The sequence below is a fragment of the Penicillium chermesinum genome, assembly GCF_028974085.1.
Source record: "Penicillium chermesinum strain IBT 19713 chromosome Unknown utg000004l:1.0-3345178.0:1.0-3348027.0, whole genome shotgun sequence".
NCBI lineage: Eukaryota > Fungi > Ascomycota > Eurotiomycetes > Eurotiales > Aspergillaceae > Penicillium > Penicillium chermesinum.
Window position 1 is genome coordinate 307,135 of NW_026695314.1, and position 13,104 is coordinate 320,238.

General features: G+C 52.4%; 5 protein-coding genes across 5 annotated transcripts; 2 read left to right on the forward strand and 3 right to left on the reverse strand.

Annotated features, from left to right (window-relative positions):
- Nucleotides 1-483: 483 nt before the first annotated feature.
- On the forward strand, nucleotides 484-1,884 carry N7468_005004 (uncharacterized protein; the record flags this gene model as incomplete). The annotated part of the gene is made up of 1 exon (XM_058474301.1): nucleotides 484-1,884. One exon carries the CDS (start codon nucleotides 484-486, stop codon nucleotides 1,882-1,884), a length of 1,401 nt encoding a protein of 466 aa, XP_058330041.1.
- Nucleotides 1,885-2,859: 975 nt separating this feature from the next.
- N7468_005005 (uncharacterized protein) lies at nucleotides 2,860-3,636 on the reverse strand (the record flags this gene model as incomplete). Its single annotated transcript, XM_058474302.1, has 2 exons — nucleotides 2,860-3,068; nucleotides 3,150-3,636. 2 exons carry the CDS (start codon nucleotides 3,634-3,636, stop codon nucleotides 2,860-2,862), a joined length of 696 nt encoding a protein of 231 aa, XP_058330042.1.
- Nucleotides 3,637-4,640: 1,004 nt separating this feature from the next.
- Nucleotides 4,641-6,607, reverse strand: N7468_005006 (epsin; the record flags this gene model as incomplete). The annotated part of the gene is made up of 3 exons (XM_058474303.1): nucleotides 4,641-6,207; nucleotides 6,266-6,335; nucleotides 6,535-6,607. The coding sequence occupies 3 exons, from the start codon at nucleotides 6,605-6,607 to the stop codon at nucleotides 4,641-4,643; spliced, it is 1,710 nt and encodes a 569-aa protein (XP_058330043.1).
- A 1,022-nt stretch (nucleotides 6,608-7,629) lies between these two features.
- On the reverse strand, nucleotides 7,630-8,427 carry N7468_005007 (peroxiredoxin family protein; the record flags this gene model as incomplete). The annotated part of the gene is made up of 5 exons (XM_058474304.1): nucleotides 7,630-7,658; nucleotides 7,725-7,890; nucleotides 7,958-8,003; nucleotides 8,064-8,163; nucleotides 8,220-8,427. The coding sequence occupies 5 exons, from the start codon at nucleotides 8,425-8,427 to the stop codon at nucleotides 7,630-7,632; spliced, it is 549 nt and encodes a 182-aa protein (XP_058330044.1).
- A 1,721-nt stretch (nucleotides 8,428-10,148) lies between these two features.
- skn7 (uncharacterized protein) lies at nucleotides 10,149-12,425 on the forward strand (the record flags this gene model as incomplete). The annotated part of the gene is made up of 7 exons (XM_058474305.1): nucleotides 10,149-10,208; nucleotides 10,261-10,277; nucleotides 10,390-10,462; nucleotides 10,516-10,659; nucleotides 10,718-11,620; nucleotides 11,677-11,866; nucleotides 11,920-12,425. The coding sequence occupies 7 exons, from the start codon at nucleotides 10,149-10,151 to the stop codon at nucleotides 12,423-12,425; spliced, it is 1,893 nt and encodes a 630-aa protein (XP_058330045.1).
- Nucleotides 12,426-13,104: the final 679 nt, after the last annotated feature.

A 13,104-nucleotide genomic window follows, 5' to 3' on the forward strand; every position in this document is an offset into this window, starting at 1 on the left:
GGTTGGGGACTCGAGATCTCCCCGCACTTCCCCGCGTTCGACCCCACGAATCCGCCAGAGCCAAGGACATAGGGGCGTCCGGCAAAAGTGATCGGTACTTGCAGGGGATTTTGCGATTTTGCTGATAGCATTATGGCAAACCTCAAGACCAGGTCCGGGCTTTCCGGATGACCAATTGATACACTTTGGTCAGGAATTGACATGATTCAAGGTTCCAGTGTATTTGGAGATCCATCGTGATCAATGGACCTCGAGGATAGAAGAGAGTGCCTTAACTGCTAGAGAACCAGGTCAAAAAAAAAAAAATCACCACTCCACCTACTTTTGTGCTAATATCTCTAAGCAGAGTCAGTTTCTCCTCCCTTGGAAGGGTTGGCTGTCCACGGGTGGGTCGCCCAGGAAACAGAAAAGTATAAATCGCTTCTTTCCCACCAAGCTCGAACTTATCTCAGGACCTACTGATTTCGAGCTCTAAAATATATGATGCTGCTCGGAACTCTCTTTACCGCCGTGCTCAGCATTGGCGGTATGGGCCTAAGAAGGCCTGACGATCGTTCCGCATCGAGTACATGCTCGCCCTCCTTCCTAGCCTCGGCAATCGACCTCCCAGGAAACGGATCCGTCATTGGAGTCGCCGCGGAAATCGCAGAGACACCAGGCCATAATGCGACAATCAGTTTTTGCAATGTCACAGTGACTTATACGCACCCAGGCTGGAACGATACCATCCATATCTCCGTCAACCTGCCGCAAAACAACTGGAATGGCCGGTTTCAAGGCGTGGGCGGAGGTGGCTGGGCCACTAGTTCCGGAATATCATCTCTCTTGAGCCCTGTTGCGAATGGGTACGCGGCCGGTTGCACCGATGGCGGCCATGAGCCCGTTTCAGGGACATCAGCTGCGTGGGCCAACCTGCCCGACGGCCAGCTGAACATGCATCTTTTCCGCGACTTCGCGTACTTGGCGCTGAACGACCTTGCTGTTGTCGGAAAGCAGATCACTCACCGATACTACGGTCATGGCCCGCATCATTCGTATTGGAGCGGCTGCTCCACGGGAGGTCGCCAGGGCATGATGATGGCGCAACGATTCCCAACGGCCTATGATGGAATTTATGCAGCGGCCCCCGCGATCAATTGGCCCGTCTTCATTGTTGCGGAGTACTGGAGTCAGCTTATCATGAATCGGCTGGATCACTATCCTCCGCAGTGCGTGTTAGATACTATCACAGCTGCAGCCGTGGAAGCTTGTTCATCGAGAAACGAGAGCTTCATTAGCGAGCCCGGAAGATGCATGTTCGACCCGCATGTATTGATCGGGCTCAAGGCAAACTGCGTCGGGTCCACGGTCCCTATCACTGCCAAGGACGCTTTCATTGCCCAGAAGTTATGGGAAGGAGTCCGAACGCCCGATGGACAGAATCTATGGTGGGGTCTCAATCCTGGGGCGCCATTTTCGGGTCTCACTAACACATCTTGCTCTTCTGGCTTGACGAACTGCACTGGCAGCCCGTTCAGCATCTCAGAGGACTGGATCGCTCGATGGGTCCTCCAAGATCCACACATTGATTTGCAAACACTCACTAATGAGACTTACTTCGGCCTGTTTTCGAAGGCGTTCCAGGAGTACAATGGAATCATCGGCACAAACAAGGCAGATCTCAGTGCTTTTAAAAAGAACGGTGGCAAGATCGTGACATGGCACGGCTTAGCCGACCAGCTCATCTTCCCGGGGGCACCATTAATTACTACGACCAAGTCAGGCACCGTGATTCTGCGGTTGAGGACTTTTATCGGATATTTTTTGCCCCCGGCGTGGAGCATTGCATGGGCGGAACCGGTCCCTACCCTGATGACCCTCTGGGGGCTGTTGTTGAGTGGGTAGAGAAGGGCGTTGCGCCAGATGTGCTCCCGGCGACGACGTCAGATGGGACGACCAAGCGAAACCTCTGCAAATATCCAGAGATGGCGGTCTATAAGGGCGGAGATCCAACTTTTCCATCTTCTTTCGTTTGTCAATCAGCAGGAGGAAAGGCGAAGGATCTGTTATCCTACACGGGCTCTATTAACTCAAAATTCGAGGGAAGATGGTAGTTCTCAGCGAGCTCCCACCTTTTCTTTTACCAGACTTGCTCGTTACACCTATTTGAGCCTTCTCCGAGGGGGTTATCTTTAGCATGGAAAGCGTGTTGCATTTCTAATGATAATCACTCTCCCGAATTTTCTCTCGCACTACTCTGTTTGGATCAACGGAAGCGTAGCCCAGACACTCCGAGACAAGGTCCCAAAGGCCTTCCATGGCATGCAAATCGCCAATGGGGTACTCTGGGGCTCTTCACCTCCCCAAATGGCGTAATTGGTTTGCAGAAGGGCACTCTTCCGCTCAGAGACGAGTTCAGCGAAACCTTGGCATCGTCGAAGTAAAGCTGAGGACCGTCCTCGGCCGGAGAAGTGTTCAGATGCCTCCACCTCCTTCACGTACGCAGCGAATGTCAGCTCTAGTGATGACAAAATGTCTCCAGATAAAATTAATACAGCAGGTAGCTATAGGGAATAGGTCCACAGAAACAGGATTGAGGTCCGAAAGTAGACCCAGTACGGTCTACAAAGGTCTTTGATAGCTTTCAAGATCATTCTTGCTAATTCAGTATTTTATCACAAAGGTGCGCCTTATCAAGAGCTCGAAATAGATCATTTTCTTTCCTTGCCGCTTCCGGCCCCCATGTATGGGGTTTGGGTACAGTTAAGCCGAAATAGTTCCGAAAACCGCCACTATGAAGTGTTGGTACATGCTGTCCGAGACACGCAGGTTCGGCCTGTCTCCCTAAATCCACCTACGCAATAACCGCCTCTTCCCACTTTACTCCATTCCATCCATGGAGAAGGCCAGCTTCTTGAAAGGGAACTGGCGACTCAGGTCCGAAGCCGCCTCCATGCGCTTGAAATCAATCATGTGGACCATCTCCTCGAAGACCTCCTTCTCGCCTTCGTCGAGCTCCAGCTTTCCAGCAAGGCGGTAAGTGCCAACGGCATTCAAGACGCGTAGGATACGAGCGTGCCCGGCCTCGGCTAGATATGAAACAAAGTGAGTACTCTACGTTCGACATACACAGTGCAACGACTCAGCAGAATCGCGGAGGAAACACTCACCTATCTCCTTGACGACTGACGCGTCGACTCCGTAGATCCGCATGAATGGAACCAGCCAGTCAATATGCTGACGTTCCAGAATGAGGATAGCATCCATAGCCGCATAGCCACCCTTGAGCGAGGAGGGAGCTTGCACGGGCTTCACAGCCCCCTGGTAGAGCAGGAACTTGTTGGTGTTGAGATGGAGACTCGCGGAGTGGAGGCGCAGGGCGGTCGAGAAGATGATCTCGCGAAGGTCGAGCACCATCTCGAAAGAGAGGTCGTGATGGCCAAGCTGGTGGCGGGCCTTCTCCAGCTCCTTCTCAGTAGCTTCGAGCTTGTTCTCGGCAGCCTGGAGCTTCAGCTCGGTGGAGTGCAGCTTCTCCTTCAGATCTTTGATGTCTGAGGTGAAGACCAGGCTGTTTTGGGAGGCCTGGACGTGGATGAGGGCCAGCTCGTCCTCAATCTGCTGGAAGCTGGGATCATTGAGCTTCAGGCCAGAGGACATGTTTGGGATGATTCATGCTTACCGTTTCATGATGACAGGGTCTGCTGGGCTGTCCATCATCGAATCCCAGTCCTTGCTGGAAAGGAAAGAGTTGATGTACTGGCCTTCATATGTCGAAAGACCAGGAGGCGGTAGGCGTCGAGCAGGCGCGCTCCAGCCTAGAGCCACCTTGTTGAAAATCGAGGAAGCCATCTGAAGTTACGCAGTAAAAACAGCTTCTTTGCTGAGCTTTGGAAAAGAACAATTGAGGATCTCCCTCGAGCAAGACTATGCTTTATATGCTCCCTCCCTCCTCCCTGACTGTAGTGAATACCAGCTCTGGTGAATGCCAGCTTCAGTGAATATGGTTCTCGAGGTCTAGTTCTATGGAGCATATGATTGGCCCGCAGCCCAACTTCTCTTCCCAAAGCGGAATAGCCTCCCAAAGCTTGTGCTGTGATTCGTGGATCTCTTGAGAACCTACCAAAACATGCTTGTTTCACGAACTTGACTATCCACGGTTTACTCAGGAAGATACGGTCAGGATCTACAATTATGTTCAGAAAAGAAATCTCGAGACCTTTGTAAGTGAGAAGGATATCCTAACGACAAAAGAGGTTGAAACAAATGAAAAGCAGAGCACGGGATCGCAAAAGAAAGGGAATGACAAAGAATAAGGTCTATCATGACCCAAAGACAGGATAGGACAAGAAGAATGAGAAAAGCCTTGAATATATGCAGAATGCTTTGCTCGTAATCTAGCGACTTGACTTTCCCAGCACAACTTGTCTTGCTGTCCTAATATGAGAATGGAGGTTGGTGGGAGGGGGGGAAATGACCAGGGGGGCCTCTGAGAGAAGAGAGAAGGAATATCACAGCAGAGAATTGGAAAGTCACGAGCCCAGCCTTGGGTGTAGGAGTAAGCAGATGGGGGAGACATGAATTTGAGGAGCCCGGATTCATAAGAGCTGCCAGGAATGATCGGGAGATGATTTCATTTGAGAGGAGTGATCAAGGAGATATGACTACAGATCGATCAAGCTGCCGCCATTCTGTTGCTGCTGCTGGGACGCTCCCCAGGGGTTGTTGGCGGGGTGCTGGTGCTGCTGAACGAAGCCAGTCTGCTGGGGCACCCCAGTGTACTGCTGAGTGAAGAAGGGGTTGTTGCCCGTGTGGGCAGCATGGAGACGGTCCAGACCCTGACCGGCGGAGTTGACGAAAGTACCTGGGGCAGTGTGCTGGGCTGGAATACGGAGCTCTCCGACGTTTCCAAAGGTATCTTGGCCCTCTCCGGAAGCAAGAAGTGCGTTCAAGCGAGCATGGTGAGGGTCTGATGTCTGAGGTGGGGTGCTCTTTGGGGGCTGAGGAGGCTGGAAGTTGGCAATGGGATTTGGCTGGCTGGGTTGGCTAAATTGGTGCTGGTTCGCTTGGGAGAATTGGCTGGAAGTCTGACTGTATTGGTTGTTGAATTGATTTGTTGCGCGGTCCTCTGCCAGGGTGTTAAGAGATGGTGGGCCTGTCTTTGGCGGAGCGGTGAAATGAGATTGGGTACGCTGGGCAAATGGGTTGTTGGAGCCAGTGGGCATGGGTTTAATCGCAGCGGCCGGCTGGTTCGAAGACCATGGGTTGTTGCTTCCAGCGGACTGGTAATTTTCATGGGGCTGTTGCTGAGGTTGTTGCTGGCCTTGCTGGGCGAAGGCATCGTTTGCGCCGTATGGGTTGTTCGTGCTGAAAGCGGCTTGTTGAGGATGGAGTCCTCCTTGAGGCTGGCCGTAAGGGTTTTGGTCGAAGGCAGAAGGCTGTTGGAAACCATTTTGGTAGGGATTCATGCCCGTAGCCTGGGGCTGGAATCCAGTGGGTTGGGCGTATTGATTGTTTAGGAAACCGGTCGTCATTGGCTGCTGAGCGTGGATCGGGTTGCCAAACCAGTCGACGGCACCCTGCTGCTGATAGCCCTGGTTGAAACCAGTCGGCTGAACTTCAGCAGGTGTATCGTCAAAGAGCGCATGGGCGTTGCTTTCTTCTAACTCGCGTCTCCGCAACTCTTCTTCCTCCCGACTCAGCTTGATGGCCTTGGCAAGATCTGCATCATCGACGTCGGTCTCTTTCTTGGCCCGACGTCGGCGCTCCTCCTCAGCTTCAGCCTTGCTAGCCTCAATGGCTAGTCGGTACTCGGTGTCGTCCTCGTCACCCTGGGGTGCGTGTCGTCGGCGAGGAGGAGGCTCGTTTCCGTAGCCCCCACCGTATCCGCCGCCATGGCCTTCGTCCAGACCATGCACTCGAGTCTTCCAAAGCTTGCGATCGGATCGTTCGCTCCGAAGACGATCCTCATCCAGAATCAACGCAGTCAATTCCTTCGCCGCAACGCGCACATTCTGGCCAACATCCCGTCCTTCTTCATCGATGTATTGGAATTCGCGCAAGGTCTTGATGATGTAGACATTCTTTCGCGCCCAAGTCACCACCAATTCTGAGCCCTCGTGGAGACAGTAGTCTAAGACCTTTAACGACTTCAGAACGTGTCGCCAGTTCTTTCCCTTGTCATTGAGTCGCTTGTCGATCATGTCCATGATCTCGTAGAATTCATTCGGGCTGTAGAAAGATGATATTAGGCATTGTGTTGAATGATGGAGAACGGATCAACCCTTACCTTCCGAAAGTCATAGCGGCAATTTCGGACATATCAGTGCCCGTCGGGCCCCATGGATCGTTGCTGGTAGCTGCGAGAGAAAGCCGTTTAGCATCTTTCAGATAATGGAAGTCCGTACGAATGAGGCCACCCCCGGGTACCCGCGCCCGCGGGGTTCCACGCAAGGAGGTGCCATTCAACGACTTGCGGGGAACCGCGATCCCAGGATCGCGATTAGGCATGAGAGGGATCGCTCGCTGTGAGCGGCGCTCTCACAGAAGGCCACATACCATTTCGAACCTTGACCTGCACCGAGGAGTATCCCTTTGTGACGTTCTTGACGCTGCGCACAACCTTAGACATGTCGACGGTAATGACGCGACGAGCGCAACGAAGAGAAGAGCAAACGAGTCGCAAGGTGAGAGGCGATCGACTGAGAGTTTGGGGGGGGGGGGGCGGAGTGCGGCGATGTGACGTGGTGGCCTGTCTTGCCAAGCTCTCACAGCCCGGTCTCACGGGTTGGGGGTAACGGCCCAAAGCGGAGTGGTCGGGCGATGTTCGAAGGACGAATCCTTTGATCAGAGGAGAACAAAGTAATGCGGAATCAGAATAACACACTAATAGGCAGGAAGTGAAGGGAGAGAGAGGGGACTGTGGCTGGAACGGGAGACGTAGCCTTGGCAATGACGAAGCGGGTAAACCTTTGCTTGCCATAACTCCGAGTGGGAGCTAACACTGGACCCTTTCCTAACCCGGAATGGATTGTCCCTCTACGTCTTCGCTTTCTCTCTGGAATCAGAATGGGAGCAATCGAAGCAATCAACAATATCGCGATGAATTTGTTCTCCGGATACATCGGTATGTACATGCGCCGAGTCCTGACTATCCTGCACCCCGGATTTACCAGGGGTTTTCTACAGTCACTATGTGCAATATAAGGGTCAGAACAATGGGGAGTCACACCCCCTTTAAGAAAGCCCCAAGTGCCCCCATTGGCGGTAGCGACAGGCGTTGGGTGCTCTCGAAGTCGTTACAGAACGGCATGTCTAAAGTAAACCTCGCCACAACTGGTGGCGAGAGGCCGCGTCAGACCGTCCAACCTTTTAAGGCAACCATGAAATTGACTATTAACATAGCTTCTACGATTGAGTTCCAAGGCTCGCTTTACAATGAATAAGATGCAGAGAAATCCATGGCATCATGACTAGGCGACTAGTACGAGGAGGTGGATTTCTTAAGCGACGGGCCTGAGATCTGACAGGCAGGGAATAAATAAATGTAGATAGGCAATCCCTGAGATCAAAGATAAATTGGCACTATTCTATGGTCATACATTACCGGCTTTCGATTGTCTGTGCAATAGGAATCCTTAGTAGGTGCTTTCCTTAAGCGAGCACCTTTTCGGCCGCCGAGACTATTCACCCACATTAGCTTTTGTCGAAAGCACGGCGTCGGAGGGAGAAAGAAAGGCTACACATACCGTTAAGACCTGCATTGTCGGGTTCGACGAAAGCTTCCTTCACCTTGCCGTCCTCAACCAGCAAGGCATAGCGCTTACTACGTTTGTTTCCGAAGATGGCCGTGCTATCGAAGCTCAGGTCCAGGGCCTCGGTGAACTGACCGGTTGGGTCACCCAAAAAGCGGATCTGTAGACTCGAAGTCAGTCATATACGCACATTGAGTGAAAATTTTCTATCCAAACTGGATACGTACGCCGCTCTTGCCATCAGGGTCGAGAGAGTCGGCCCAGGCCTTGGTGCTGCAATTGAGCGATTAGCATGTCGGCGATTTCCGGGGCTCAAATTGTGCGATTTCTTACACAAAGGGGTCGTTGACAGCAACTACAAAAACCTTGCCCGCATCCTTCAGCTTGGGGTGGTTTATGAAGCCAGGAACGTGGGAGCTGGAGCAGGCGGGGCCTGTTAAAACAATCAACATTTCGGTTCCAGCACCAATGAATTATGAAGCCACATACTGAAAGCAGCAGGCACACCAACAATGATGCCCTTGCCCTTAAGCTCATTGGCGAGGTTGACCTTGTTGCCGGGGGAATTCTCGACTAGCACGTTCAGGTCGGGGATGGCATCGCCCTTTTGAACAAAGGCGGGTGCCGTGTTGTGGAAGAGGGCAGTCTGAACCCGCACACGGGGCAGATTGGTAGCGACACGACGAGCGGCAAACATCTTGGCTGGTGGATCGGGAGGATTCGGCACACGATGAGGCAAGAGAGAGAGAGAGAGAGAGGGAGAAGCTACGATGTTGATGTTGGGGGTAGCTCAGGCGATTTCGTCATAGCCAGAGATGGCAACCGTTGATGTCGATCTTCATTTTGGCTTGGGCCGCATAAAAAAATACCCCATGTTATTCGATTGGTCCCGTCGATCTGGCCGCTAATCGGATGGCCCGATAACTTTAGATACATCAAGTATATTTTTGCTTATTGCGAGGATAATTTGGCGGCACAGCCTGGACTAGTAGGGCGCGTCACCGTCACCGGGGAGGAACTGAGTAATCCAGAGGCGCCAGGGGGATTGCTACTGGTGGGAGGGCGTATATACTCCACGGGTACCACATGAATACCTTGCCATACATCCCAGACCTTTTGCATATACCGGGATAGGCTTTCAACAAGGTACTTTGACAGCGTCTCATGACGTTTGGTACCGCAGCGGTAGGCAGAGCGGCCTAGAACAGGGGGTGTGGACGCCCTGCATGGGCGTTGAGAAGCTCTGCATTCTTGGTGCCTTTGGAGCTGCAGGTCATGGACTCGGATCTCCCAGCATCAACAACCCATGCGCTTAGGCCATCTGTCCTGGCCCGGTCGCGGGCATTTGAGCATTCTGAAGCGCATGAAAGATCGGAGAACAAATGAGCGGCCCCTACAGGAATCCCCGACACTCCCGGGACCCCCAACCGCTGGATTTTATCGACTAGGGCCTTGCCACGAATCACCTCTCGTTACCCACCCTAACAATTCGCGTGAACGTGGACACGGTGAAAGCCCGGGTCCACTGTTCTCAGGGTCTTTCCTTTCTTTGGTCCCGAAGAAATGAGGGCGGGTGGAGCAGTGGCCATAGTCGGACTGGTCATGATTCCCCTTGAAAATTGGGAACCTTCGTTACCAAGTCAAACAATGGGGTTTAAGGGCCAAAATAGTAACGAACCTAAACTGTCTTTGAAAGCCTGAAAATTACAGGAGAGGAGTATACTAGTGCCTTATCACCACCTCCCTCCAAAGAAGCCGCACGTTCCCCTCCCCTCCATCTCGTGCGCACTGACGTCCACTGCATACGTCCGTCATAAAATTAATTTAGGAGGGGGTCGAGTCCGATCTAGGACGGCTGTTCTGCATTCTGGCAGGGAATAAAGAGGCAGATCCTATCGAGGCGATCGGCCTCAGACACGCTAAGATCATTGTCTAAGCCTGGAGTGCGATACCCTTGCGTGGGACTACCCACGACCTGGACCTAGAATGCGCCTCGTAAGCGCAGGCAGAAGATAAGAAGAAGAGAGCCATAAGAGATAGGCCCATATGACAATAATGGGAGAAATATAGAATGGTAGAAATAGTAATACAGAGCCAAAGGCATACGGCCGCGGCGGGGTACCTGGGTGTGCCAGCCAAACACGCTGGTAACGGAGGTACCACACCGTACCTGCGCAGTAACTTTGGCCTTCGGTCGACCGCCCGAACTTAGGAACTGCCCGTTTCTCTTCCTCTTTTTTTCTCCCACTCTCTGACTGGTGGTTTACTTCTTTTTGTCATTCTTTTCTTTTTTTTGAAGCTGACAAGGCTGCTAGCCATTTGTGCCCTGCTTTTCTATCTGGTATCCCTCATATATCCATATTTGCCCTGGGTTCTGCCCGCTGTTCGTTCGACCGGTCGCGACCCGGTTAGCCCCCCATGGATGGCCCAGGCCAGACCTCTGCGAGCGCCGCCCCCGCGGGCAACTCCAGCGATTTCGTGAGTCTCGCGATACACAAGTTGTATTTCCAGTGCTAACTCGTCGCTGTAGGTGCGCAAACTATACAAGTGAGTCCTGTTGATCTCCTCGACCCTGCCCTCTCTTCACTGTCCATTTCTCCCATCCCGGACACCCCCTTCCATGCCGCCCACATGAGCCCGATCTAACAAGACGCGACAGGATGCTGGAGGACCCCTCGTACGCGTCCATTGTGCGCTGGGGTGATGAAGGAGACAGTTTTGTGGTGCTAGAGGTAATTCGTTCCTGCCCTTGACTCGGGCGCACCTCGTTGACGCCCAATTCCAGTGCGAAAAATTTACAAAGACGATCCTGCCGAAGCACTTCAAGCACAGCAACTTCGCCAGCTTCGTGCGCCAGCTCAATAAATACGACTTTCATAAAGTCCGACAAAATAACGAAGAGAGCGGTCAATCCCCGTACGGTCAAAATGTAAGGCGACTTGGAGAAACTCTCGTTACAGGCCTGTTACTGACTCATGTACCGCCAGGCCTGGGAATTCAAACACCCAGAGTTCCGTGCAAACAGCAAAGATTCACTTGATAACATTCGGAGGAAAGCCCCCGCCCCTCGAAAACAAGCCCAAACGACGGAGGAATCAGTTCCGACTCAACAGATCGACCTGCTCAATCAACAGATCTTGGCCCAGCAACAACAAATCCAGCACCTCTCCGACCGCTATGCTCAGCTCACAGTGGATCATCAACTCATGTTGCAGGAAGTCATGCGCGTACAAAAGACGGTTGTGAACCACGAAAATGTCATCCACCAAGTAATGAGCTACCTACTTTCCGTGGATGCGCGCCAAAAACGGGAGAGCAAGTCCTCGGTTTCTTTCCCTGCACAAGGTGGCTCAACCATGAGTCCCCTCCCGCCGGGAGGTGGGGACGACGAGCCTTCGTCCTCTCCGTTACAGCAGGCCTCGAAATTGTTGAGCGACATGAATGCTGAGATTCAATTCAACCTTCCCGGTATGGACCCAGCCAGCGATCCGCAAAGAGCTGGCGCAGCCCCCGTAGCGACCCCGACAATGGATGCAGCGTCTCGCAATGGTTCGATGCGATCTGCAACTACTGCGCCTCCAAACGCTGCTCTGGTCTATCCTAAAATGGGTAGCGACTTGGAACAAGTCGTTTACCCGGTGGGCGCTACGAACGGCATCGACCCTATGTACAGCGAGCATGTCAACAACGTGCCATATCCTATGCCTACCAAGACCGAGGGCGACGCTGCGGAGGCACGCCGTCAACAATCGGACAACCGGAAGAAGAGTACAAACATCGATCCTGGCTGGGTTCGCAATCCTCGTATCTTATTAGTTGAGGATGATTCCACGTGTCGACAGATTGGTGGGAAATTTCTATTCTCTTTCTCATGCGTTATTGACACAGCGGTGAGTCTGGACCAGTCCCATCTGCGTATGCGACCTTCGCTGATTTTTATCAACAGTTCGATGGATTAGAGGCTGTCAACAAGATGCAAGACGGCTCGAATTACGATTTGATTCTCATGGACATTATCATGCCGAACTTGGATGGTGTATCAGCGTGCCATCTTATCCGCCAATTTGATCAAACCCCCATCATTGCTATGACATCTAACATCCGAAGTGACGACATTCAACTTTACTACCAACATGGTATGGTCATTCGTGGGTTCCTGAAAGAAAGCAAAGCGACTAACACATGACAGGAATGAATGGTGTTCTCCCCAAACCTTTCACTCGGAAGAGCTTACTCGACATGCTTGAGCAGCACTTAGCACATCTCAAGTCTGTGCCCCCCGGAATAGAGGCACCGCCGCCCCCCGTTCCGGTTACGATGGCACCCCAAACGTCAGCAACACAATCGATTAAAGAAGACAGCTCACCCGGCCAATCACCCGCTGGCTCCATGGCCTGGCAATCACCTGGGCAGTTCCAGGGCATGGCCCCCGTCCAGCCAAGCATGACGCCCGTCCAAGGGCAATATGTCGCAGCTCCACCAGGCGCCCCAGCGTATGCGGTGGACCAGAACGGTGTTCAGTTCCCTGCCCCGGCAGTCGCTGTACCTTCTACCGGCCCACCAGCGCGCCCTCCTCATCGACGACAGCTCTCAGAAATGTCTAGCGTCGGTGAAAATCAAAACATGGCGAAACGGCAACGCATGTACACTCAACCTCAACCAATGATGGCAGTCCAGGCTGGCCGACCTGTCTGAATCTAGTTGGGGGATTTACGCTATTCCGATACTCCATCATCTATATTCTTATTTATCCCTCTTTCGACTGTCCATTTACTTAACGATTCCCACTGTCTATAATGAGGTATCTCAATCGTACATTGCTGTCGCTTGCCGGGTAATTTTCGTCCCGGGTATCCTTTGGATTGGACACCGTTTTCTGTTTTACTTTCCTTTTCTTTTCTAACAGGCCAGGCGTTACTGAAGGGATCTCAACTTTGGTGGCGGACTGCTGCGGACCTTGCGGCATTTGTTTTTTTATTATCCACCCTGGGTTTCAATACATATTCACACATGGGGTTTAGGATTTGTGTTTATGGCAATTCAATTGGTACATACCTCCACAACATACCTTCCTTTCGCGGCCTCTGTTTTACCCTTACTTCTTCGATTATTTACCAGTCAAATTGGCTAGGAAGGGATCCACATGGAGTTCCTTGGATAGAATGAGGAAAAGTCGGGTGGCATGTAGGGAACAGAGAAAAAAGTCCAAGTTTTCACTCATCACCGATCGAAATCCATAGCTCCAGTCATTCACTAGACCCCTGTCGCGTAGCTCACAGCCTCCCCCCTCGTTTCAGGGCAATAGAATAATGCCGCGAAGAGAAACCCACCGAATCAAAATCAAAGCCCTGACGCAGAGTAGTCTGACCCCAAA